Source organism: Haemaphysalis longicornis, unplaced genomic scaffold (assembly GCF_048455015.1).
Source record: "Haemaphysalis longicornis isolate Haplotype H1 unplaced genomic scaffold, Haemaphysalis longicornis Haplotype H1 scaffold_2, whole genome shotgun sequence".
NCBI classification, from domain to species: Eukaryota; Metazoa; Arthropoda; class Arachnida; order Ixodida; family Ixodidae; genus Haemaphysalis; species Haemaphysalis longicornis.
Window position 1 is genome coordinate 163,550,657 of NW_027526295.1, and position 23,514 is coordinate 163,574,170.

Sequence of the window (23,514 nt, forward strand, 5' to 3'; positions counted from 1 at the left end):
ATCGGCTAAGACAGCCAAGCGAACCGGGAAAATAACGAAATAACAACAATGGCAGGCCGAGCAAACGCGTATACACAGCGGAGAAATAGGGATTAAATGCAGCGTAAGCCAGCGCAGCGGCGGCGGGAAGAACTAAAAAAAATGCTAAACAAGCATTAACGAATTCGGCACACGAATTCGGCGAGCATGGGTAGGTCACTATTAATAAAGCCGGTCGTTGCTCCGACATGGCACCTGCGCCATGTGTAAGTGCACTCACCACATGTGTACGTTTTCCCGTGCCCAATCGAGTTACATTTGCGCTTCCAATTGTTTCGACGTTGCAGCTTTGCAACATCCGTTAGGAAAACGCCGCACTCCCGCTTTGGTGAATGATATGCCACGCACCCCACGACTCCCCCAGTCGTACATCAGCAGTCAAGCGCGGTTGCTCGCCGACAGACGGGTGAGTCTTACCTGCTGTGCCGATGGAATTCTTAGGACGTGAACATAGCCTCCCTGTGTCTACTCGCAGCACAGTGTTAGTGGTGCACTATAAAAAAATGTGTTGGTGAATCGTTAAGTGTAGTGAAATCAGTGGAGGGGTCGTATTTACATTATTAGCCAATAGGAAAATACGGCCTAATACATCGTGTTTCTCTAAAAGACGATAGTCTTTCTTAAGCTACTTAAACGCAGAAATTTCGTCTGTCTGTCTGTCTGTCTGTCTGTCTGTCTGTCTGTCTGTCTGTCTGTCTGTCTGTCTGTCTGTTTGTCTGTCTGTCTGTCTGTCTGTCTGTCTGTCTGTCTGGGACTCGATTCAGCCCCCCGGCCAAAGTGAAACAGAACCTGCGTAATAGGTTCATATACCAACAGCCAAATCTAAACGTCTAAGTCCGGTGGCAATGTTCGTACTTGCCGACATTATTGAACAAGAACGAGAAATTACGCAAATATAGGGCAGAAAATCAATACATAAGGGATATTTCCAGTGTGCCTTTATTAAATGGATGCAAGCCTTTTTTGCGATATCAAACGAAATACTACATCCACTGCAGAAAATATTCACTCCATCGCCTGCTGTCGCCCACGCCATTATAGCCCCTGACGGCATTTTAAAGGGACACTGAAGTCCCCAGGCCATGTTACGACCACTCTGGGAGCGTTTACGCGATTTTATTTAGTAGAAAAATTAATTCGAAAATGCAGTCCTCCTCTCTTTACGCTCGCCCATTTTCTGCGGCGTTTTCGTGTGACGTCGCGAGGAGATGAGCTCGCAATTGGCTGCGCTACTGCACGGCTCCCCGGCCTTCAGACAGAGTCAGTCGGCCCAGCGTTTCGTCCGCCGGCCGCCGACGGGTCGTCGCAGTTCGTTCGCTCAGTTGAAACGAAGCCAGGACACGTTTGTGAATGGAAGAATGCGCCTTTCTTTACTTGGTTAGTTTGTACACTGTATCTAGCTCCAAGTCAAGGTCGCTTCACACAAGCGCTGCACAAGCGCACATGCGACGCTTCGCTGACTGGTACGCCAGTAGGAAAATATAAGGCCTCTTGGAGGCGGGAGAAGAGTCAGCGAAGTCAATATAGGTATTAAGGAAATAAAATCAACTGATATTTTTACCTTACAGCGTAAAAATAGGGTGCGGGAAGCACTTTTTTGCGCTGGGCGAACAAGCACAGCGGTCAGCAGCTGCGCATCTACGCATCTGCGAACGATTTTCCGTCTACGAAATGCAATTGCTAGACGTGAGCTATTGTGGAAACTCGGAGGACGCTTACTGCACGAGCGCAATACAACAAATAGTCACCTAAGCTGCTTGAAATGCCAAAACGAAATAAAAGTGTAAACTTGTTGTAATATATGTACCTGATATTAGGGAGGGCGGTAGAGCCCGTCCCGTGGCTGAGTGGTCTGGGGCGCTAGGTGTGTCGCCGCAAGTGTTTTGCAAGTCACAAGTTCGAGTCCCCGTGGGTACGTGCTTTTTTTTTTTTTTTTGTAAGTTAACTTTTTCGTTTTCTGCCGCGGTTTTCTACATTGAGTTCACCTTTTTTTGGGCCACAACGTTCATGGCTCCACGAACTAGTTCACAGAACGCGCGCAGGCTGGCACTGGCGCGCTAGCGAGTTCTCGTTGGCGTGCTGTTGCCATAAGCACCGACTGCTTGCGGGCAGTGGGCACAGGCCAGAATGAACACACCCTTGGCCTGGTGCGAACACGCTTTTTACGGTACAGGCATGAGTGATGCAAGCTCCAAATATGGGGGAAAAGTGCATGACATTTGGGCGTCTGCGGGTACGCGGAGGGCGTCCATGCACTGCGTAGGCCTCGGCTAGTGAATGCTACGATTCCAAGCCGTCCTGGGAGGCTTATCGTTATGCATTTTTACAGCTGACAACATGGCAGAAGCGCGGTACGGTGATTACTGAGTTATTGAGAATGCCCATCCAACAACGCCATCGGTTGTGCTTTACAGAACCGAAACCGAAACCGAAACTTGTTTTGTTGCTCACCTTGGGCATCGTCCAATCACGGTGCCCGCTCCTCCTAACGTCACAGCTTTAGTTGGTGCGGCCGCCGCAAACCGCGCATGGTAGTTTTTCTTCTTTCGCGCTTTGTAAAATAATGACCGATTTGTCAACCGGATAAACGATGAAAAGTGTGCTAATTTGAGCCAGTCTACGCAGTGCAAGCAAAAACGGGAGCTTGACAAATTCACTTCAGTGTCCCTTTAAGAAATCAAATGGCAACAGTAACGAAAGGTTCCACTAGATAGGTTCTACGTTCCGCTTGGAACGTACGTGGAGTAGGGCAACGGGGTCCTATAAACGCGTGAGTGGGGTGCCTCGATTCACGCGCGTCACCGCCGTACGGCAGCGCTGGCATCGAGGCACCCGGCCTGGAGCTAAAGCGCGGTAGATTTAAATTGACGAGCAAACCTCTAGCGTGTTATCATGGAAGGAACGAGACGGAAGAGGAACAGCATGAGAGGTGAGCGGGAAAGAGAAAGGCGGCATTTACTTCGCAGGGACGCCAGTCGATTATCGTCTTTCGTCGACATTTTCAACGAAAGGAGCAGATACACGACCATTTTTTATATGCTCCCATTCTGGTGGCTGTTTCCATAAAAAGGAGGAAAGATAATACCGGAAGGTGAAAGAAATTGGAATAATAGGGGATTGTGAGTAGACGAGGAGAAGAGAAGGATATGAGGAGGGAGGGAAAAGTGGAAGAGGTGGAGGATGAAAGGCGATACTTGGGGCGGGGGGAGGGGGTTGCGTCAGGGGAGATATGAATGGGGAAAGGAAGGGGGATGCACTAGGCAGGAGAATGGTACCACACTGAGAAAAGGGGAGGGGGAGGGGTTTTGGACGGTGTGTAGGAGATGGGCACCTGAAGAGAGAAGAATGAGTGAGGTAGAACTGACTGAGTGCTAGCACTTACTTATTATTTTATTTATCTGATACCCATAGCGCCTTGCGGCCTGCTGCGTAGCCAGAAATTTTGCTCGTGGGAGCTGAAATTGCACCTCGACATCTCCCATATAATTTTTAAGGGATTAAAATATGTATAATGAATGCATAACTATTAAATAATAATATACACACCTATAACTGAAATTTGTAACTATTGTAGGAAAACAACAAAACTATTACTCTCAAGAACATGGAATGGAATGGAATGGAAAACGTTTTTATTATTGCATTTATAATGCGGCCGTAGGCGGTGGGTGGACATCCTAGTCCCGTAGTCCATGCTGTGCTGCGGCGGCCCGGGCACGCATCACAAGAAACTCCGGATCCGCGAGCTGGCCACTGCACAGCAAGCTCTCCCATTGCCCAAGGGTGTGTGGCTGTGGAGGGAGGGGGGGGGGGGTGTTGGCCGGGCATATCCAAACCAAATTAGTTGCTGTATTTGGGGTGCCGGGGCAGTACGGGCAGTTGGAGGTGGGGTGGGGGGCATGCAGTAGGGGAAATCCAATGTAGAAAGGTATGGTTATGGTAATTCTCGGTCTGGAGTCGTCGCCAAATGTGTGCGTCGGCCACACCTAGGGATGGATGTGGAGACGGTAGGGACCTGCGGGATGCCCGGTAGTGATGAAGGATGTCGGAGTAGTTTTGTGAGAGGGGGTGCAGGATCGAAAGGCCGCCAAGTGTTTTGTCTTCTTCCCCTTCTGGGAATGCCCGGTGGGTAAGGTCGCAGGCAGTGGCATGCGCCACCTCATTCTCAGTTAGGGATGTATGGGCTGGGACCCATACAAGGCGGATCTGGGGAAGTTCTGGTCGTTGATGGAAAATGGTCACTGCAAGGCCGGTGATATTCCCCGTTGCAAACCGTCGGCAGGCTGTCTGTTAATCGGTGAGCACGGTAACGTTGATGGTCGGTGCGTGCACCACCGCTAAGGGGATGGCCGCTTCTTCAGCTGTACTTGTAGAGCCGGTAAGCAATGTTGCTGTTGCCAGGGTGCTGCCATTCGCCCTGACTACTGCAGCCACATGTGCATGTCGGAAGCGGTAGCTCGCGGCGTCTGTGTAGCATGCTTCGGTGTCAGCAGCATATCTCGCTGTAAGAAGCCGTGCGCGGTGCCTCCTGCGACCAGCATTGTAAGTCGGGTGCATGTGTTTTGGAACTGGAAGCACCCGTATGGCAGCTCTCTGAGTCGCTGTCATGCGCTGCAGGGTGTCGATTGTTGGTGGAAGGTGGTAGCCCCAAGTGCTTAGCACATATCGCCCTGTAGCGTTAATCGTTAATGCTGACTTGGTGTGGGCTTCAATTAGTTCTTCCAGTGTGTTATGCAAGCCCAGCTGGAAGAGGCGGTAAGTTGATGATAAATCTGGTAACCCAGAAGCTGTTTTGTAGGCTTTCCGAATCACTATATCTATTTTGTTGGCCTCCTTGGTCTTGAGAGCCACATAGGGTGTCCCTCAAGGTATTCTGCTGATTAGCGTGGCCTGTAGGATTCTGCATGTGTCTGCTTCTTTGAGTCCATGACGGCGGGAGCAGACGCGTTGAATAAAATGAGTGAGCTGGGCCACAGTCTGTTGAAGCCTGTAGGAAGCAATGCCGTTCCACTTCCATCATTGTGTTAGGGAATTCCCAGTATTCGGAGCGTTTGACTGTGGGAACGACTATACCCTTTATGGTCACTATCGGATATGGAGTCGGTGGAACCGGTCGCCCTCGCGCCCGCCTAATGAGTAGGGCAGATTTTGAAGGTGCGCACGTTAAGCCGCACGTTTGCAGGTATGTCAGTGTGGTGTCAATTGCTTGTTGTAGACTATCTTGCTTGTGGCCTAGGACCCTTTGGTGATCTACAGTGTTAAATCGTCCGCGTACAGTGCGGGGGAGACATCCTCTACGGAATTGAGCTGGGCCGGTAACCCCGACAGAGCTATGTATGTTGAAAAGCATAGGTGAAATCACCGCGCCTTGGGGGGTACCTTTGGCTGGTGTGCTGAACTTGCCAGAGACATGGGGACCCAAGTGAATGGTGGCGGTGCGATCTGTAAGAAACGCACGCACATAGTTTTATGTGGCGCTTCCACAATTGAGGGTTTGCAACCGGTTAAAAATAGCTGCATGGGTGACGTTATTAAACGCACCCTGTACGTCAAGTGCTAAGATTGAGCTGGGTTGAGTCTTACTCAGGTTGTTGATAATGAGCTCTTTTTTAATTTTAAATGTACATCTTCGGTCGACAAATGGGGTCTAAAGCCAAATATTGTATATGGGAGCATGTCTCTCTCCTCAAGTAGTCGGTGAGCCGGCGTGTAACGAGGTGCTCGAACAACTTGCCGACGCACGGTGTTAGAGAGATAGGGCGCAGGTTATTCATGGCGATAGGCTTGTTAGGCTTGGGTAAAGGCGTTATTTCGACATGTCGCCAGTGCACCGGTACCGTGCCCTGAGCCCAGTGGTGGTTGTAGCACTCCAGTAGCGACTCCTGGAGTTCTTCGTTCAGGTTCCATAGGAGGCCGTAAGTTACCTGGTCGTGGCCTGGTGCCGCGTTGCGGGTTAACTTGGCTAAGGCTTGATCCAGTTCGGTTTCAGTGAACAGGGCGTCGAGAGTGGGATTGGGCTCTCCCGTGAATCTGGGTAGGTGATTGCGGTCGTATCCTCCCCAAAAATCTCGGTGCGCACTTGGTCCAACAATTGGTCAGGCGTGGACGGATGGTTGTGCAGGAAGCAGGTGACATGCTGGGCCGTAGATGACTTTGATGGTGACGAGCCCATAAGGTGCCTCAGTATGCACCAAGTCCGCTCCGTCGTGAGAGTGCCCCCTAATTGATCGCAAAACGTGCGCCAATGTCGGGAGTGCAGTTGTTGGGCGTAGTGAAGCGCTTGCTGAGTAATCCGAGCATATTTCCGTTTCAGAAACCGGTTGTGCTTTTGGCGCCACCATCTGTTCAGCAGGCCTCTTGTGGCTGCCCAGAGGTTTTCGAGGTGGTTATCAACTGTTGGGGTATCAGAAGTTAGGGCTATGCGCTTAGTGTGGGCCTGCTGTAGCTCGTATAGGCGCTGCGACCACAACTCAATGCTTTCTGCTGGTGATGGTATATAGGGCTGTTGGGTCCTGTCGAAAGTTAGGCCAGTTGGTGAGTTTGGTAGATCCGATTCGGCGATGGCCTACTGGATGTGGGAGCGTTAGTTTGGTGAGGAAGTGGTCACTGCCAAGAGTATCAGACAGGGTCTCCCAGGTTAGCTGAGGCGCGTTTCGGGCAAAGTTAAGCTGGGGAATGGCATCCCTCGTTACGCTAGTGCCCATGCGCGTCGGTACCGTTAGGTCGTTGCATAGCATAAAGCTGTAAAGCTGCGTAGCACGTAGGAGAACTGGGCCCTTTTTGGAAGCATGAGAGTATACCCATGTTATATGCGGGGCATTGAAGTCTCATAGTAGGAGCAGTGGGTTGTTGCCAGCACGTTTCACTGCTTGTTGGAGTAGATTTTCTATGGCTGTAAAGGTCGCGGCTGTGGACTGTAGACATTCATGATAAAAAGGCTGGGCCGGCCGGTTTGCCTTGGCAGTATTTCTAAGAAGACATGGTCCAGCTGAGATTTCAAGGTTATCGCTTGGGCAGTGAGGTTGTGATTGACTAGAACTGCGGTGAAATTGTTGTTGGGGTTGATGAATGTACGTAACGGTGTGGGTATGGGTCTCCTGTAGATCAACGATGTCGGGGAGGGATGTAGTTGTTAGGAGATCTATGGGTGCTTTTTTCCCTTGAAGGAGTGGCAATTCCATTGGTAGATGACCAAAGGTGGAGACCCATTATTGCGGAGGTGCTGTGTCATGCGGCGTTCGGATTCTCTTGGCTTGAGGGAGGTCGGGGACGATTGCCCGTTCTAAGGCCGATATCGTTCGGTAAGGAGTTCTGCCGTGTCGATGATTAACTTGGTGTCGATGAGTTCTGCCGTGTCGATGATTTGTTCTGCCGTGTCGATGATTAACTTGGGCGTTTGCAGTGAAAACTGCTCGATTTGTTGCCCCACGTAACGGATAATTTTGGCGGTGAAGTGAGCCTCCACTGCAGCCTCTACCTGGTCCTGCATAGGCGAGGGGCTTGGGGTAGACGAGGGTAGTGTGGCGGCGCGGGAAGCCTTAAGAGTCTCTAACCGTGCTACCGCTAATCGTTCTGCTGTTGAAGGGTTTGAATAAGTGCTCGTCAACGCGGGTATCTCCGGCGACGGTGCGATGGTGGGTGGGGGAGTGCGCTTGATTGACTGTTGCGGGGCAGTTTGGGTAGTTTGTATCTGCGGCGATACTGTGTTGGGGGTGGGGGGGGGGGGGGTCTGTATGGCGGTTTGTTGAGGGTGTCTTTGGGCAAACAGACCAGCTCACCTGCTTGTTGTTGTTGTTGGCAGTCGTGGAGGCGGTCCGTGCACCCGCCGGGGTATTTGGAATGAAGCGCACTGGGCAGTTCTTCCCCACCGTGGCGTGAGGTAGGGAACACAACTGGCACGTAGGGTTGCACACGTGTTCGGAGTTTGGGTAAGTTTGTCCCTATTCGAGGCACCGCGTGTTTTCAGGTTGTGGGCACACGTCCATGCGGTGCCCGACTTCGTCGCATGAGCGGCACACTTGCGTTATGCGTCGAAACTGTCTGCAGCATGCTCCCCATTTTCACGTAGAAGGGTACGTGCTTGCCTTGGAATGTAAGCAGCGCCAACCGAGTTTGGACCATCAATGCGTGCGTGGAGTAGAAGTAACTTGTTGGCTTGCAGAAATTCAATGAGGTTGCTTGCAGTCACTGGCGCCTCCAGCCCGTGTATCACCCCGCGGCACGTGTCGGGTGGCGGCTTCATGTAAGTGGAGAACTTGTAGACCGAGTACTGCACTTGCAGGGTGTCAATGTTGCTAAGCTTGATGGCGAGCTCCGGGTCTGCGGTGCTCGCGACGATTACATTCGGCGTAGCTTGCAGCACAAGTGTAACAAGATTGTAGAAACTGGCAAGTGGAATTTCTCACTTTCCACGGACTGCTACAGTCAGTTCATGAGTGGTTACCTTGGCTACACGTAGGCCTGCCCTGGGCCTGTAGACGACTGTATAGTTACCGGGGGTAGCCGACGGCCGTGGGCTTCGTTGCTGCTGTGACTTCAATGCCGCGGCCGGACGCGGCGCTGGCTCTTGGGTTGTCGTGGCGGTCTGCTTCGTGCTAGTCGAGGCGGGGACCTGCTCTTCTTACGAATCACTTCCACCCACGGGTTGTCAGGATGAAACGTTTTCCCGCTGAGAGGGTCCATCTCCATGTTGATAACGTGGTTGGCTGTCAACGGCAGGGCTGGACTGAACTGGAAATGACTTTATTTCAATAAAACCTGCCGTGGGCTGGGGTCTGTTACGACCCCCGCCCCGACGTGGCCCACCGTTGCATCTTCTTTGCGGCCCTACTAAGCGCTAGCCCCTTTGCGGAGCCCGTGCCTTTCGAGCGCATTGAAGACCTCTGCTGGATACCCCATGCTTGATCCGTCTTGTTGGTTGACTCAATGGCTGTTTGGATTTCCGCCGGGTATTCTTCGAAACTTGAGCCGTCTGGGTCGGAGGCACAATCCCACATGACGTGCCACCGGTTGGCCGGCCATTTCTTACACACGCTGCATTGGGCAGTGGGGTATTCGTCGGGATACATGTGGTGTAGCGCTGCCGGTGACGTGACCGATGCCGTCTGTAACCTTCTGAGATACGTTGCCTCTTCGATACCCAGCGCCCGGTGGGGCGGCGGATGCGCTCTTCTCATCATCCGCATGTTCTTCAGTGCTTCCCTGTAACCCCTGGGTCTATCTTTAGCCTCCACCCACCATGCCCACTCGGGACGACTCCCCACACTGGGGGCGCGGTGTGTAATTGCGCGCGCCTCCCTGTGGGCCGTCTCGTTGTGGTTCGCTGTGTACGGTGAGCATTCGCCCGCGTGCGCCGGGATCCACCTGATTTCTACTCTTCTTTCTTTTTGGACACCCGTTTTCTCGATGATCTTGGCTGCCTTGCCGCTCACTCGGCCATTCGCCAGGTTGCGGACGGCCTCTTGCAAGTCGCTCAGGATCGTGTCGCAAGTCTTCGGACATCGCCAGGGCCATGGCGATCTCTTCTGCCTCGGGGGCGTCGGTTTTCATAGAAAGACGTGGCAAAGCTGCTAGGCCTACAATGTAGGCCTAGCGCCGGCGGTGCGTTTGGAGAAGTTCAGGGGGTCGTATCTCTCTAAATTTCGAACTATAGTGGTCGGTCCTTGTGTCAAAATGTAGACTTCCGCTGTCCGCTGGCAATCGCAGTTTTGTTGATGGTAAGCGAGATTCGCTGATTCGATGATCCAGTGAAGGGATAGAAACGGAGCCCGACTGCTCGTGTCGGCCCCCCTGGTGGCGAACCCTCTCTAGAACAAGGGAAATAAAATATTCATAAAAAATTATTCGCATGTTTCCTGAATTGTGGCAGACTTGCTATCGCTACTTGCAATTTTCATGCTACATAAGAAGAAATCGCACTTAAATATGGAAATGTAGAACAAATATAAAGATATATACTTATCAAACCTGAAAGCAAAAAAACATAAAAGTAAATAACTAATTTATTTAAACTAGCAAAGCACGCAGCGGACATTATGAACGTGAAAAGCGCGGAACGAACAACTTGTGGGAGAACGTTTTATTGTTATCCAAGAATTTTTTTTATTTTCGCAAACATGTGACGGTTAAGGACAAATCTTAACTATGCTTTCTTCTAGGCCAATGTATTGCGTCGGAGCAGCTTGTACTGGCGATAATCGCGCCAAAACTAGTCACAAAATATAGGTCAAAATGTACAGTTTTAGTGAAAAAAGCGAGGATATAATATTTTGAAAAGGGCAACAAAGGGGTCACTGGCAACCACGTGTACATTTACACGTTTGATTGACTGTAGGGTTTAACGCGGCGACGCAAAGCAAGCGATGAGGCGCGCAGAAGTGAAGCGCTCCGGATTAATTTTGACCACCTGGGTATCTTTAACGGGCGCCGTGATGTCGTACACACGGGGGGCGTTTTTGCTTTTCCCCTGCATCGGAAAAGCGGCCGCCACGGCCGGGAATCGAACCCGCGTCCTCGTACTCAGCAGCACAACGCCTTAGCCATTGAGCCACCACGGCGGATGTACATTTATTTATACATGGTGCGAATTTGTCTACGAATTCGATGCTGCGGCGCTGCTCGTGCGGCAATGCGACCTATAGGTAGGTTTGCCGCACAAACGGCGCCGCAGCTGCAGATTCGCGGGTAAATTTGCAACATGTAGAGGGGAGGGGGGAGGGGCGGAGACGAAGACCGAAGTCGTTAGCGCACTGTTTTCCGGCGGCGGCCCTGGTTGCATGGAGGCACTGGAGTAGTTAGGCTTGCGGTTTCGCCCGCAAATCTTCCCTACTTTGTTATTATCAGCTACTCTCCATCGCGTCACGGAGCGCGCGCTTACAGAACACCCTGCGGATGATGGCCTTGCATGGGAGCTAGTCATGTCAGGAGGGAAACGGGCCACCAAGAGACAGCATGCGCGTTTTCCGGACAGGATTCCTGGGGTTTTAGGCAAAATCCTAGGATGGTTTCCGGAGCACGTGGTTGCCTTGATCGCCGTGCATGAAAGCGTAACAAAAAAAAAAAAAATCCCGGGCCATCTTCACTAACGTGAAACCTGCAGGGGCGAAGCATGCAGTGTATAAGTGTATTCCTGGCGCCTCGGCGTTTTTGCCAACGGAGATGAAACCGTTGGGGGGTAGGGGTATACAGCTTTGCTGTAAAAGTCTCTTGTCCTTGAAGCACGAAGCTCTCTAGCGCGAGGCGTAAAAGAGTTTCCCGGTGTTATAGTTCCGTGACTACATGAGACGGCGATTACGACGACGACGACTACAACAGACGCCAACGGCACGAGCCGCTAAAAAGCTTCGCCCCTAGACATTTCTCGGGAGGGGGTGCTGAAGCCCCATCCCCCCCTCCCTTCCATTCCTCCCTGTGCCCCTGCTTGCTGCATTACAGTGGGGAGGATGGATTCACACAAAAACGAAACGCAAGAAGTAGGAAGAGAGGCAAATTTATGTGATTGAGAAAAGACAGAGAGGAGGGGAGGAGCGTGATGGGCAGGGGTATAATAGAGGGGGTGGCGTTCGTCGCAGTGGTGGTCTCTCGACGTCATTTGCAGCCAAACAAGCCGACACCCGGCCAATCTTTTAAAGACGATAGTCTTTTTTGGGCTACTTAAACCCAGAAATTTTGGTCTGTCTGTATGTCTGTGTGTCTGTCTGTCTGTCCGTCTGTCTGTCTGTGACTCGATTCAGCCACCCGGCCAAAGCAAAACAATGCCTGCGCAATAGTCTTATATTGTCAGAGCTAAAAATACCCGTCTATGTCCGGTGTAATGCTCATACTTGTCAACATTGTTGAAGAAGAACAAGACATTACGCAAATATGAGACAACAAATCAATAGAGAAGTGATATTTGCAGTGTTCCTTTATAAAAAATCAAACATGCTTGACTTTTGCGAAATTAAATACTTCATCAACTGCAAAAAAAGAATTCACTCCGCCGTCGCCTGCTGTCGCCCGCGCCACTACAGCTTCTGGCGCCATTTTAAGAAATCAACCGGCAACAGTTACGCAAGGTTCCACTAGATAGGTTTCACGTTCTGTTTGCAACGCACGTGGAGTAGGGAAACGCGGTTCTATAAACGTTGAAGTAGGGCGCCTCGATGAACCGTACGGCAGCGTTCGCATCGAGACACCCGGTTTGGAGCAGTGTAACGCGAGAAATTTAAAATTAATTAAGGAAACATTTGGCGTATTTACCTTGGGAGGAGCGCGACGCAAGAGGAACAACATGAGAGGTGAGCGGGAAAGCGAAGGGAGGCATTTACTTCGCAAAAGCCGATAAAGACTATCGTCTTTTGACGGCATTTGCAACGAAAGGAGCAGATACGCGGCCAATTTTTTTTTTCATTCTTGTATATTTCGACGTTAGGGGGGCTGTTTACTAATTTATTTATGTTTCTCTGTCTACTCGCGATGGGCAGTGAGAGGTTATTGTTGAGGCAAGTATGCAATGCGGAGAGCGGACAGTCGGTGTGCAGACAGATAACTCCGTGAACGTAGAATGAGAAAATTGTGGGGCAAAAAATAAATTCGGACAGTGCAGGATAGGGATGGTTAGAAGTCTACGCGAGGGGCCTTTTTTCCTGCAGTGGACAGTGACAGACAAAGGCGTACGATGTCCATTCGTGTACTTTAATGATACCATTTGCGCGTGGTGTTGTTCTTCATGAATAATACCAATGATGAGACGTTAATGAAGTGGTGTGGCTGCTGACGATGATGAGTGTGTGTGCTTTTGACAGGTCACGTTAAGTATGCGCGCCAAGGTGGAAAACGGAGTAGTTCACTCCCCTTACGGTGACTGCCCTCCGTACGACGGCCGATCTGCCTACGCTGTTCTCATGGAAAGGCTTGAGGCCCACGGCTCCAAGACGGCGGTGGTAAGTGTCGACAAATGAAGTAGAACCAGAGAAAGGTTTCAAACTTCGAACAAGATCACCATTACGGGCCCAATATTGGCCATTTTACTGCAAGGGATTTATCATTTTCACAAGTGATCTACCTACAAACCCAAAGCCAATATCACACTTTTTGCCCGAGCGTGCACTGCACACCGAGAAATTGATTCAGCCGATGATCACATAATTTGAAATGAGACACTTCAATGTATTCCTAATTTGCGTTAAGATAAGCAGATGGAGCTAATTGCTCGAAATGTTCGATAAACCATCGCGGTGATTGTTTACGTATTGCAATTGGCATAGTTCTGGTTGTGTGACAGATTCGTGTTGACCAAGCGCCCTTTCCCTGCTTTCGTTCAGCTTCCCTCCCACCAGTCCTTTTACATCATTTTACACACGACCCTTCCCTTCAAGTTTCTTGGTTTAATATCAAATAGCCCCTGAAATCCCCCTTCCTATTTTCTCTTCCTCCCACCGCCCCTACCCTCCAAGTATGTGCCTTGTTTCCCAGGTCAAATTTAAGCCTCGCAAAAAAAAAAAAAGGTTACACATAGAGTCTAGGCACACTAACAAACTATGTGAAGAGACCAAGAACGAAAAGTTATCCAGAAATTTAGCCATCATTTTTTTATATAATCAACAACGCCGTTCCCCAATGTAACTCAGCATGAATAGCTTTAACAACAACTCGTTACCTTAGATTGCGACCTCATACCATCGACAGTGCGTCATCTGTTTTCGGAACAGCCTTTTATGAACAGGCGCCTAGACAAGCTGTGCGCTTACAACACATTCTTGAGGTCTATACTTGAGTATCGTAAGGTTTTTATTAATTGGGAAAAACGGTACATTCGCGAAGCTGAAACGATACAAAGGAAAGCGGTTGAGTTTACATTAATCAAATACGGGGCAACCGGATTATTTTAGAGCGCCTTGAAGAAGCTTGGATGTTTACCATGCTGAATTGAGCAACTTCAGCCTGATCAAAGTTTCTGTCTGGACTATTTCATAACTTCTTAAACCCTTGAAATACAGACAAAACCCAGAAGCAATAAGCACCCTTATGCACTAACCTGATTCCCTTGCAGCACAAACTGTTTGAAGTAGTCTTTTTGTCATTAGAGATAACAGATGGAAACAAACCTAAGCCCGTTCTGTGCTCGTAAAATTCCACATGAAGTTTGATAGGGCTCTGAGCCCGCGAAAATCCACGTGATTGAAGTTGATAAGGGCGTGCGTTACGCCAAACTCTAGTGTGGCCACGTAGATGTTTACGAAACACTGCACAGTCGTCTTTCGACACAAAATAAGCTCGTCCGTTCGTTCACGCTGCTAAAGTGACCGCAAAGGAGGAGCAATGGTGACACTTTGGGATGAATGATTTGCCGCGCAATGATGGAACTGGCAGAGCTGAACTTCGCCCCGCGCTACAAATAGAGATGCTTTCACTGCTACCGTAGTAATATCACGAACACCATATCTTGCGCACGCCATTCCTACAGATTTTCGAGGGTGGCAGCCTTACCTACCCGGAGCTGCGAGAAAGACTACGACTCTGTGTGGCCGGGTTTCGGAGACGCGGAATAGGACGAGGCGACAGGTTCTACGCGCACGTCGGCAACGACATCGACAACTTTGTGGCTCTCTGCAGCGTCCCTCTGGCGGGGGCCACTCTCATGTCATCGGATACAATGCTGCGCAAAGGTGGGCCTCATGTATAGCCCAATTTGCACGTAGAAAAATTGTTGGGATGGGTTATAAAACCATGCACCCCTTCGTCTAATTGGAGACGACGATGGTTGAACGCGAAGCTTTCTCGTTATGGATTCTTTGCTTGGCCAGTCCCACACTGCGAGTATGTTCTACTCTGGAGGTACCACTCTGGAGGTACTCTGGAGGTACTGGAGGTACGCACCACTTTTCTGGAGGTTAGCACCCACAGGAACTCTCGGGTGTGCACTCCGTAGGCCTAGCGTTTGGGTGTTGGGTGTACGGCGCGAATCGGTGCCTGCTGTTTGGCGTTCGCGTCGACCATGTCGAAATCGGGCAATCGGATAGGCGCCGGCTTCTCAACGCGAGGGACCCACGTTCGATTCCGGCCGCGGGAAGCGCTACGTTCTGTCACTTCACCCACGATCATTCATAATCATCGTCAGAGGGAGTTCGATTTCCTGAAGGGCGTACTCTGTGAGGACACTATAGCTCCGCTTTCAGAAGGTCCGAAAATATGAATTGCTAAAATTGTTCTGGTGCAGCTTGCGGGTCTCAATTTCATGCCAGTATTTTTTAGGGCGCAGCTTTTTGGCGCCCGTCCCTGGGCTGAGCCGCGTCGCCGTCTTCGTTACCGATAGAACAATGGCAAGACCGAAGAGTGAAAGAAAGCAAAGGAGGAGGCTGTCGCGAAATTGGGAGGGGAGGGTGGATCGCCGTGGCGACGTGAGACGCTTCTTCGGAAGTGTGCGGCGGAGGGGGGGGGGGGGGGGGGGGGGCAGTATGCTGTGTGCCCGCATGAGGCGCTCGACTGCGCGACGCTTGGCGAAAACGTGATGGGGGCGTGCGCATGACGGTGATGTGCGTTCGCCTAAGAGTTAAGACGCAGTTCGCGATCCCTTCCAGAGACGCACTTTGCGCCGCCGACGCAGAGGCTCACCATAGCTGCCGTCGAGAGAACCCGCGAGTGAGTGCTGCCTCAGCGCACTGCAGCCATCAAGAGTAAGGGCTGAACTGCGAGTGAGGCAGCCCGTAGTGCGCTTCGTCAGCTGCAGCAGCTAAACGAGCTGCCAGAGCGGAGGACCAGCACCGCCGACGTCAGAACCTCAAGTGACTGCTGTACAATGAGCGAGGCAACCGGTGCATGTGCTTCGTCAGCCACTGCAAACGGAAGTTTTCTGTAACCATACAAATATTTCCGTCGGAAATTCTTTGCCTCAACATATTTTGCACAGTCAAAACAGCCGAACAGCTACGCCCACATATCGCGTTAGGTGAGTATCGCAATCGCCAGGCAATTTTTTCTTTTATTTTTTTTTTCTTTTTGACTCACGGAACACATTACGCAGGAAGTGGGATGCCCTTAACAACCAGTGGTTCTGTTTTACAGCTCGCATATGCCTATGGTGAGAAAATTAAGCACCGAAGAGAACTGAAGACATTATTTAGTCCCTGCGTGAAACACCCATGTCACCTGACCCGTAACTGGTATCGCATATACGAAGCCAAACTGAAGTAATATGTTATAGCTCCAAATATAAGTTTATCTGTCAGTAAAGCTCATCCACAGTGTGCCCAGTGGCCACTGTATTATTTTGTTTATGTAGATATAGCGGAAAAGAATATGACAGACGATTATGTTCTGTCAACGCCATTTTCAGCGCTAAGAATAAGAAAAGACAATTCCACACGTCATCTTTAGGCCGGCGCGAATTCTTAGACAGATAGCGATCGCAGAAACCATGCACCATAGAGTTGCCAGGGCTCGAGTCTGCGGCACTAAGAAGGGCAGAGAAGCCCAAAGCAGGCGCACCGGACTCACTACAATTAGGCACGTGTCGTGCACATGTGCCAAGGCTGAGAGGGGATGAACCTCGGATTTACTGTCTTCGGAAACGCTGCAGCAAGGTACTATTATTACCTTTTTACTTTTGAGCGGAAATAATTACGTCCGTGGCTGTGGTTGCTGCAACATATTAGAGCGAAGCTTTCGATGTGTCACTGATGGCGTATGTGGCGTCGAAGATGCGCTGCAGCAAAGCCAACTTTCTCTGACGATAATGATGATCGTGGGTGAAGAGAAAGAAGAAAAAAAACGCTTTCGGTGGCCTGAATCGAACCCGCGTCCCTCGCGTTATGAAGCCGACGACTATTCGATTGAGCCGTTCCGACACACTCGAAGCAGTTTGTATTTGGAGAGGTGCGCATGGACGTGCAAAATTAAACCGAAAAATCACGCGCCCCTCTGTCTAACGACGACTATGGTCGAAGGTGAAGCTTTCTTCGGGCGAAATAAAATTGTTAAGGGCGAAAGTCGGAGTCACTCCGATCAAAAGACCCGTCTGCGTGGGAATCAGAGTCAAAGCTTAAGGAGTCAAAGTCCTAACTCCGACGACAACCAAGCAATCACTCGCAAGGAAGCTTCGCGTTCAACCATCCTCGTCGTTCGGCAGGGCGGGGGGGGGGGGTGCAATATTTTTTAGATGCGAAGCATCTCTTCCTCGGGGGGATGTCCCGGGTCCGTGCCCCGTCCGCAGCACCTCTGATGACGATTGTGGCAGGATGCCCCTAGGGATTGGCCAACCAAAGAATCCATCACGAGATAGCTTCGCGTTCAACCACCGTCGTCATCTTCCCGTAGCGGAACCGCTGCGACAAGAACATGATGGACGAGTTTCGGCGCCTCGAGAACCACAGCCTACTCACCGTAACACAACAGTACTTGCGTGCCTTTGCCCCCGGTGTGGACCCGGACGCGGCATTCCCTCTGGCGCTACTAAACACCAGATCACTCAACATAACGGCAACACAATGAAACCACACGGAACCCCCATGATGCTTCGCATCCTCATCAGGGTTCCCCACGGGAAGATGGTGTAATTTTTATTAAATAAGCCACGTAGGCTTCCTCAATTGAACAGAAGATTCACCGGAGAATTGAAAGGGAATCCCGGCAACTCTAGGAGGCCCGCTTTCTTGGCGAAAACTGCGAAACGCCCCAGTCCAATAAACCTGTCGCGGGTCGTATCCGAGCTTCGTAGGAAGACACCTGAAGCTTCCCAAAGTGATGTTCCAACTGTGGAGCATGAGATATCAACTGAGGTCAGGAGCATAGCCTGGCCGCAGTGTGGGCACTTGTGCGATGTCCAAGTTGTATGACGGAAGTAAACACATCCTGCAAAGAGCGTCACACTACCTATGACGCCGATGAGAATAATAAGCTGGAGCTGTCTTTTAGAGACATGTTACCAACTTCATTTTGGTGTTATTCATTGACGCCTATTTTATAATACCAAAGAAAGAATACGTTACACCAACGAATAACGATTTGACGATAATAACCAGCAGAACAAGCACCATGGTTTTGATAGCGGGGTTTTATTTCTCACGTTTCGACTCACTACGTCATTTATAGCTGGCCGATGAAGCTTATAAAAATAAGAGTGCGTTAAACGCTGAGTTCTGAAATAATACCTTTTTTCAAGATGAGATACTGGCAAGAATGAAGCAAGGGGAAGCCACTCACGTGCTCACGGATGACGAATATGCTGAAGAGTTCGCGGATATGGCTGAGCACTGCAGCATAAAGGTACGCATGATTAACTTTTTGAGAGGTGGGACGAGATGTGATTGCACGCATGGAAATAAAGAGCGGAAGAGCTTAACAAGAGGAGAAAGTAAAAAAATATCAACCAGAAAAAAAGTAATTACCAGTCCAGTCAGCGTGTTGCACTTACGTACATTAGCCTCTGGTTCTTTTCTTGACTGGTGCTGCTTCACACGTATCGCTAGACGCTTCACCCTCGTTGTTACAGAAGTCGTCGAAGCCGCGTATGTTTATTGCACCACTTCTGCTAGAAAAATGTTAATGCGTAGCATTCTTCACCGAGAATGCCAGGAGAATGCTACATCATTAACGAAAAGAAACAAGATACATCTTAAAAAGAATAAAATAATCCAAAGCGTTTTGCTACTCATAGCCATTTTTGGCTGCAAAAACTCACACTTTACTACGCATTATTAGGCAATTCTGAGAATTTTCGCAGGTTTTTTTTATAGGCGGTCGTTATTTGATGCAAGTGGACTCGCCCATTCCCCTGCATATGCCAGGGTCAGAAACGCCGAAAGGTTTTGTCCTCACCAGGTCAAATTCAGCTGTATACATCCTTCTTTAAATGCGTGCCAGTTTGAAGTGGCGTCAGAAGCTGCAAAGCAGCGTGCTCACTTTTCTGACGAATTTTGTTGTGTGCTTTCTTTCGTTTCTGCACCTGTGAATAAACCATCGTTGCTTTTCTAATTTTAAATGCTCAAAAACCTTGCTTTGCAGTTCCTGCGTCCCATCGTTTTCAGTACTTTATGGTATTCAACAATATACGCACGCTAATTAGCTACACATGCTGCATTGCTTACTAGGCGTCTGTTTAGCTGTTGTAGAGAGAAACATTTCTTCTAACCGCAAGTGCGACGCGCTTGCGCAAAATAGCTGATACAGCAGCTGACCGTTTTTTCGGACTCCAAAAATTCGGATCCGAGAAACCGTAGGTGTCCCATAGAAGTAATGACTCGCTGATTTTTCGCACTGCTCTTTTATTCGGACTATTTTTCGCTCCCGTCCAGGTCTGAAAAATTGGTTGGCTACTGTATTAACAGCCCTTACTGATCGATTTCCTGCACTTGAAGAGTAGCAAGTGTGTTGCATATATGTTTATATAGTAGGACTTTACGCAAATTTGAAGAATACGTAACAACAAAGCTGAACTAAAGCAATAGCTAAGGTGAACGGTGGCGAACGTTCAGTAATCGGCGAAATACACCACTTAAAATAAATGAAGCGAAATTGAGCACGGGTTGAATTGCTCGAAGCTGAACTCGGTCAGCTTTCAGGGTAACTCCGATTGCTAGGGGTTCGAAAACGTGCAAGCACACGCCCAGTATGTCCTACGCCACAAATACCGCCAGCGCTCACCTTTGAGTTTCGGCACGATAGAACCCGCTAAGTGCACCTTGCTGAGGTAAAATACGGATAGTAGTTGAGAGTTAGTTGTGGAGGTCCACGTTCTAGATTGCGGATTAGGAGACGCTTGGGGGAAGGTAAAGCTATGGACTTGAACGCACCGAATTTCAGGTTAACTTTTTTAACCTTGTGGCCTAAAGAACCGGCAATCGCCTAAACCAAACAATTTTGGGTAATCACAACTCCCATTTCTCATCTCCCGCTCATTTCATCCTCGCCATCGCCGATGTGACAAGCAGAAGAAACTATGTTTTAATCCAATTTCCCTTCGCCAGTCTTCGCCCAACCGTCCTTTATAGCACTCAATATACGCACGAGACTGCACGAGACTGCACGAGACTGCAAGCGCCTGCGAATGAATGTCAAATGTCTGACGTTTGTCCATTTTCTTCCTAGGAATGCGTGTCTAGACCAATCTTTCGATACTACGCATATTTCGACTTCCTAATCCCTTTGCCCTTTTTTGATAGGAGCTGTTCTTGCTTGGCAAGAAGAGACCAGGTTTCACCTGCGTCTCCGACTTCTACGCCACACAAGACCTTCCCCACAGTGACGTTGGTGTTATGAACGGTGGTTGCTCGTTTGTGCGCTGGACAACTGGTACAACGGGCGCGTCGAAATACTTCGAAATTCCCGAGAGCCGTTTTTTGCAGCAAATTGCGTGCCGAGCGTGAGTGCGGGACCTTTTTCTATACACTTTTGATTGGTGCCAGTCAGGCCTATGCCAATATGGGTTTACATGATGCTTCTTTCACGTCATCGGCCAAGAAACGGTTGTGCCTCCTCATCAAACGCAAGACTCCGCGAAATTTTACACATGAAAAAACAAAAACTTGTCAATACGAAAGCTTTTATGTGCAGTTTAGCACCCCTGAGTGCACCCCCCTGGAAGTTTTGTGCTGCGGGCTGTGTTTTTTTTGAGTTTTTATATGACATTAAGGCTGGTTATTTTCTAGAATTTTTGCGTTCACTGTATGCCTAAATCATTTGGACGATATTGCTGATAGTTCTACAGCCATGCAGAGCCGCCTGACTCGTTGGTGCCTGTTGCCACGCTTTTTTTTTTATTCCCTTAGTTCATTTTTATACCATCTATTTAATTTCTGCGTTGCATCTTCTTGTTTTTAATCATTCCTTCTAAAAATTATCTTCATTTACGCTATTATAACAATTAAATGGGTTAACTTCGCCAAATATGCGTTTTTCGTGCAAATTCAGGGCGTTACATGGTTAGGGCGATGTGGTTACTTAAAAAAGAATGCTTACGCATTAAATATGCCTGTGATGAACCACGATCGCCGGCGTAATTTACGATTCATGCGTGGTCACGCAAAAGGCGCTATTAATGCTGGTGTCCCAAAACTGTGGCTGTTATAGACTAGTAGATCTATGCACATCTTTAATGGCAGACCTGACGTCACATCCGGAAGTGACACCACAACCGAAGTAAGACTTAGTGATCAGCTTTATTTGCGGCAAATCCAATCTTAAGCAGCTAGGGTTAAATCTAAGCGAGTTAGGTCTGCTGATACAAATAAATATGTACCCTTCATGAACCAAACCTTGCCTCCGTAGTTGACATCGACTAGTTTGGTCACACGACTCTGTGAAGTAGCACAGATAAAAAAAACGTCACATAGGCCCCCGCAATGTTTCCGCAGAGTCAGTGGTACACATTGTGGTTTATATCGGCGAGGGGGCTTAGGCATATCTTAAGGGATAGGCACGGCATCGTAACCGGATTGACTTCGCTTTCGGATTGGAATTGGTATCTTTACAGGCAATGGAGTCACTTCCGCTGTTCATTTTTGACGTGCATCCATTTTCGGTGATTTCATTGCCCGTGATGCTAGTCTAGGACAATTCTGTGAATCACCGGTGTGCGACAAAAATAGCGGACTTCTCGATCGGCAGAAACTGAAACGTATGAGAAGAGTTGTCCGCACTTGAATCGTCCCCATGGACTGCCTAAAGAACTACGCTCAAGCACTACAAAGCATCGCAAGCTATTCGTGTCTTTCTCGCAAGTGTACGTACAAAGTCGCCTTTTTTTCAGGGCTGTCGAAATCATCACGCCTGACGACGTTTTTCTGGGGGCCTTAAGCATCTCTTCACTGGTGGCGTTTTCCCTGTGGTATCTGGCCTTGCATGTAGGCGCAACCGTTGCCATCAGCGGATCGTGCCGATGCGTTCCCACCGTGCCCAGCCAAGTCGAGAATCTTGAGGTAATCCACACAGCCGCGCGTAGTTCGAACGAACCGGTAAACCATTTATCAAATCGCTTTTCTTTCCTCTGGCTTAAGACTTGTTCAAACTATAAGTAACGAATAAAATTTCAAGTTTCTCTTAATGACAGATAAGGGGTAGGGAAAGGGTGAAAAGTGTGTTGAATAAATTGCCATTTTTGGAGCTCTTCTTTAATTAATCGCGCTCAGATAATGGTTGCGTCCAGACTATTGTTTTTCACCCGTAGCGTCCTTAGTTGGCTGTTACGTATATAATCGGGTTCTAATGTACGTGAACAAAAACAAATATTTAAAACGCAAGGTGCCTCATAGGCAGCCCTGCCCCAGCTGGTTGGGGCATATTGTCGGACTCACTGAAGAGGGTAAATTTAACAGCAGGAAGATTTAGCATGGGCGATAAAAATAGCATTCCCAGCCGGTTCAGAGAGCTACCACTATTAATAGGCGAATAACCACTATTAATAGGCGCCTTAATAGGCGAAGCTTTCTACGCCTCACTGGTAGCGTCGTTCGTCCGAATAAAACGCACTGCAGGAAAGCCAACTTTACACAATGGGTTTCACAAAACGATAATGATGACAAGCGAAGGCACACCAAGCGCCCCAAGAAAAAAACGCCTACCGTGGCCGGAATCGATCCTGGGTCGTTGGCGTTATGAAGCCGACGTCTATCTGATTTCGCCATTCTGCCACGGTTGAAGCAGTTTGGGCTTTGGACTTTGAATCAGGTTGCATGGGAGAAAGCTTCGCGTTTTAACCATCTCTCTCTAAAGAAATAAGCTTTGATTTTTCTATCCTACTCCCCAATTCGAATACGTTTTTATGCTTAGCGAACGAACACATCTACGTTCCTCAGTCCCGTGACCCTGATGTTCACGGATCGCACGCAACAAGTCTACGATCCTCGGGAAATAACGCAGTTCCTTTTGCAACACCTCCTCTAGGCTTTGAAAATGCTCAGTTTCCCATCGGCGCTGAAGTGCATGCTGAACGCCATGAAATCGCCGGAATATTCTGTGAGCCCGCTGCGCAAGTGTCTGAGGAAGCTGCTTGTCATCGGATCGTCAATGCCTCCCGCCTTGGTGGAAGAACTCAGAAGCACGTTTCAGCTCGAGGAGCTACGCAGCTGCTACGGCATGAGTGAGATCGGAGGCTACCTCACCGTCCCTCCACGTGGAGATGTCTCTGGGTTGGACGTCGGCTTTCCGGTCTCCGGGACAAGGATGAAGGTAACTTTATAGCTGCTAGAAAAAAAAAATCGCTCCGAATCTGCTTTCTTCGCTGCAAATGTCGCTTAGAGACGGCAGCCTCTATCCGGCCCTGCCGCGTAACCCCTCTCATTTCTCTCCCTGGAACGCCTCACGGTATTCCCCTCCTATTTAGCAACCCCCATGATGGATGCAATAGAGGTTTGTTCAAACAATTTTCCCAAACTCTCCTTGCTCGCTTGCCACCCCTGGGGGCAGCGCCCGTCTCGTCAACAGCGTTCTTTCCGCGTTTTTTTTAATTCCCTATCGTAAAAACCCCTTTTCCGCTCAGTAATCTGGGTTATATTTTTATAT

General features: G+C 49.3%; 1 protein-coding gene across 1 annotated transcript in view; it reads left to right on the forward strand.

Annotated features, from left to right (window-relative positions):
* Positions 1-317: 317 nt before the first annotated feature.
* LOC144167483 (uncharacterized) overlaps positions 318-23,514 on the forward strand; it is a 28,404-nt gene continuing 5,207 nt past the window's right edge. Inside the window, exons 1-7 of the mRNA XM_077696738.1 lie at positions 318-445; positions 12,825-12,962; positions 14,486-14,687; positions 18,179-18,282; positions 20,178-20,377; positions 21,764-21,932; positions 22,897-23,181. Of these exons, the coding sequence (XP_077552864.1) occupies positions 377-445; positions 12,825-12,962; positions 14,486-14,687; positions 18,179-18,282; positions 20,178-20,377; positions 21,764-21,932; positions 22,897-23,181 (1,167 nt within the window). The 5' untranslated portion in view covers positions 318-376. The remainder of the gene's footprint in view (positions 446-12,824; positions 12,963-14,485; positions 14,688-18,178; positions 18,283-20,177; positions 20,378-21,763; positions 21,933-22,896; positions 23,182-23,514) is intronic.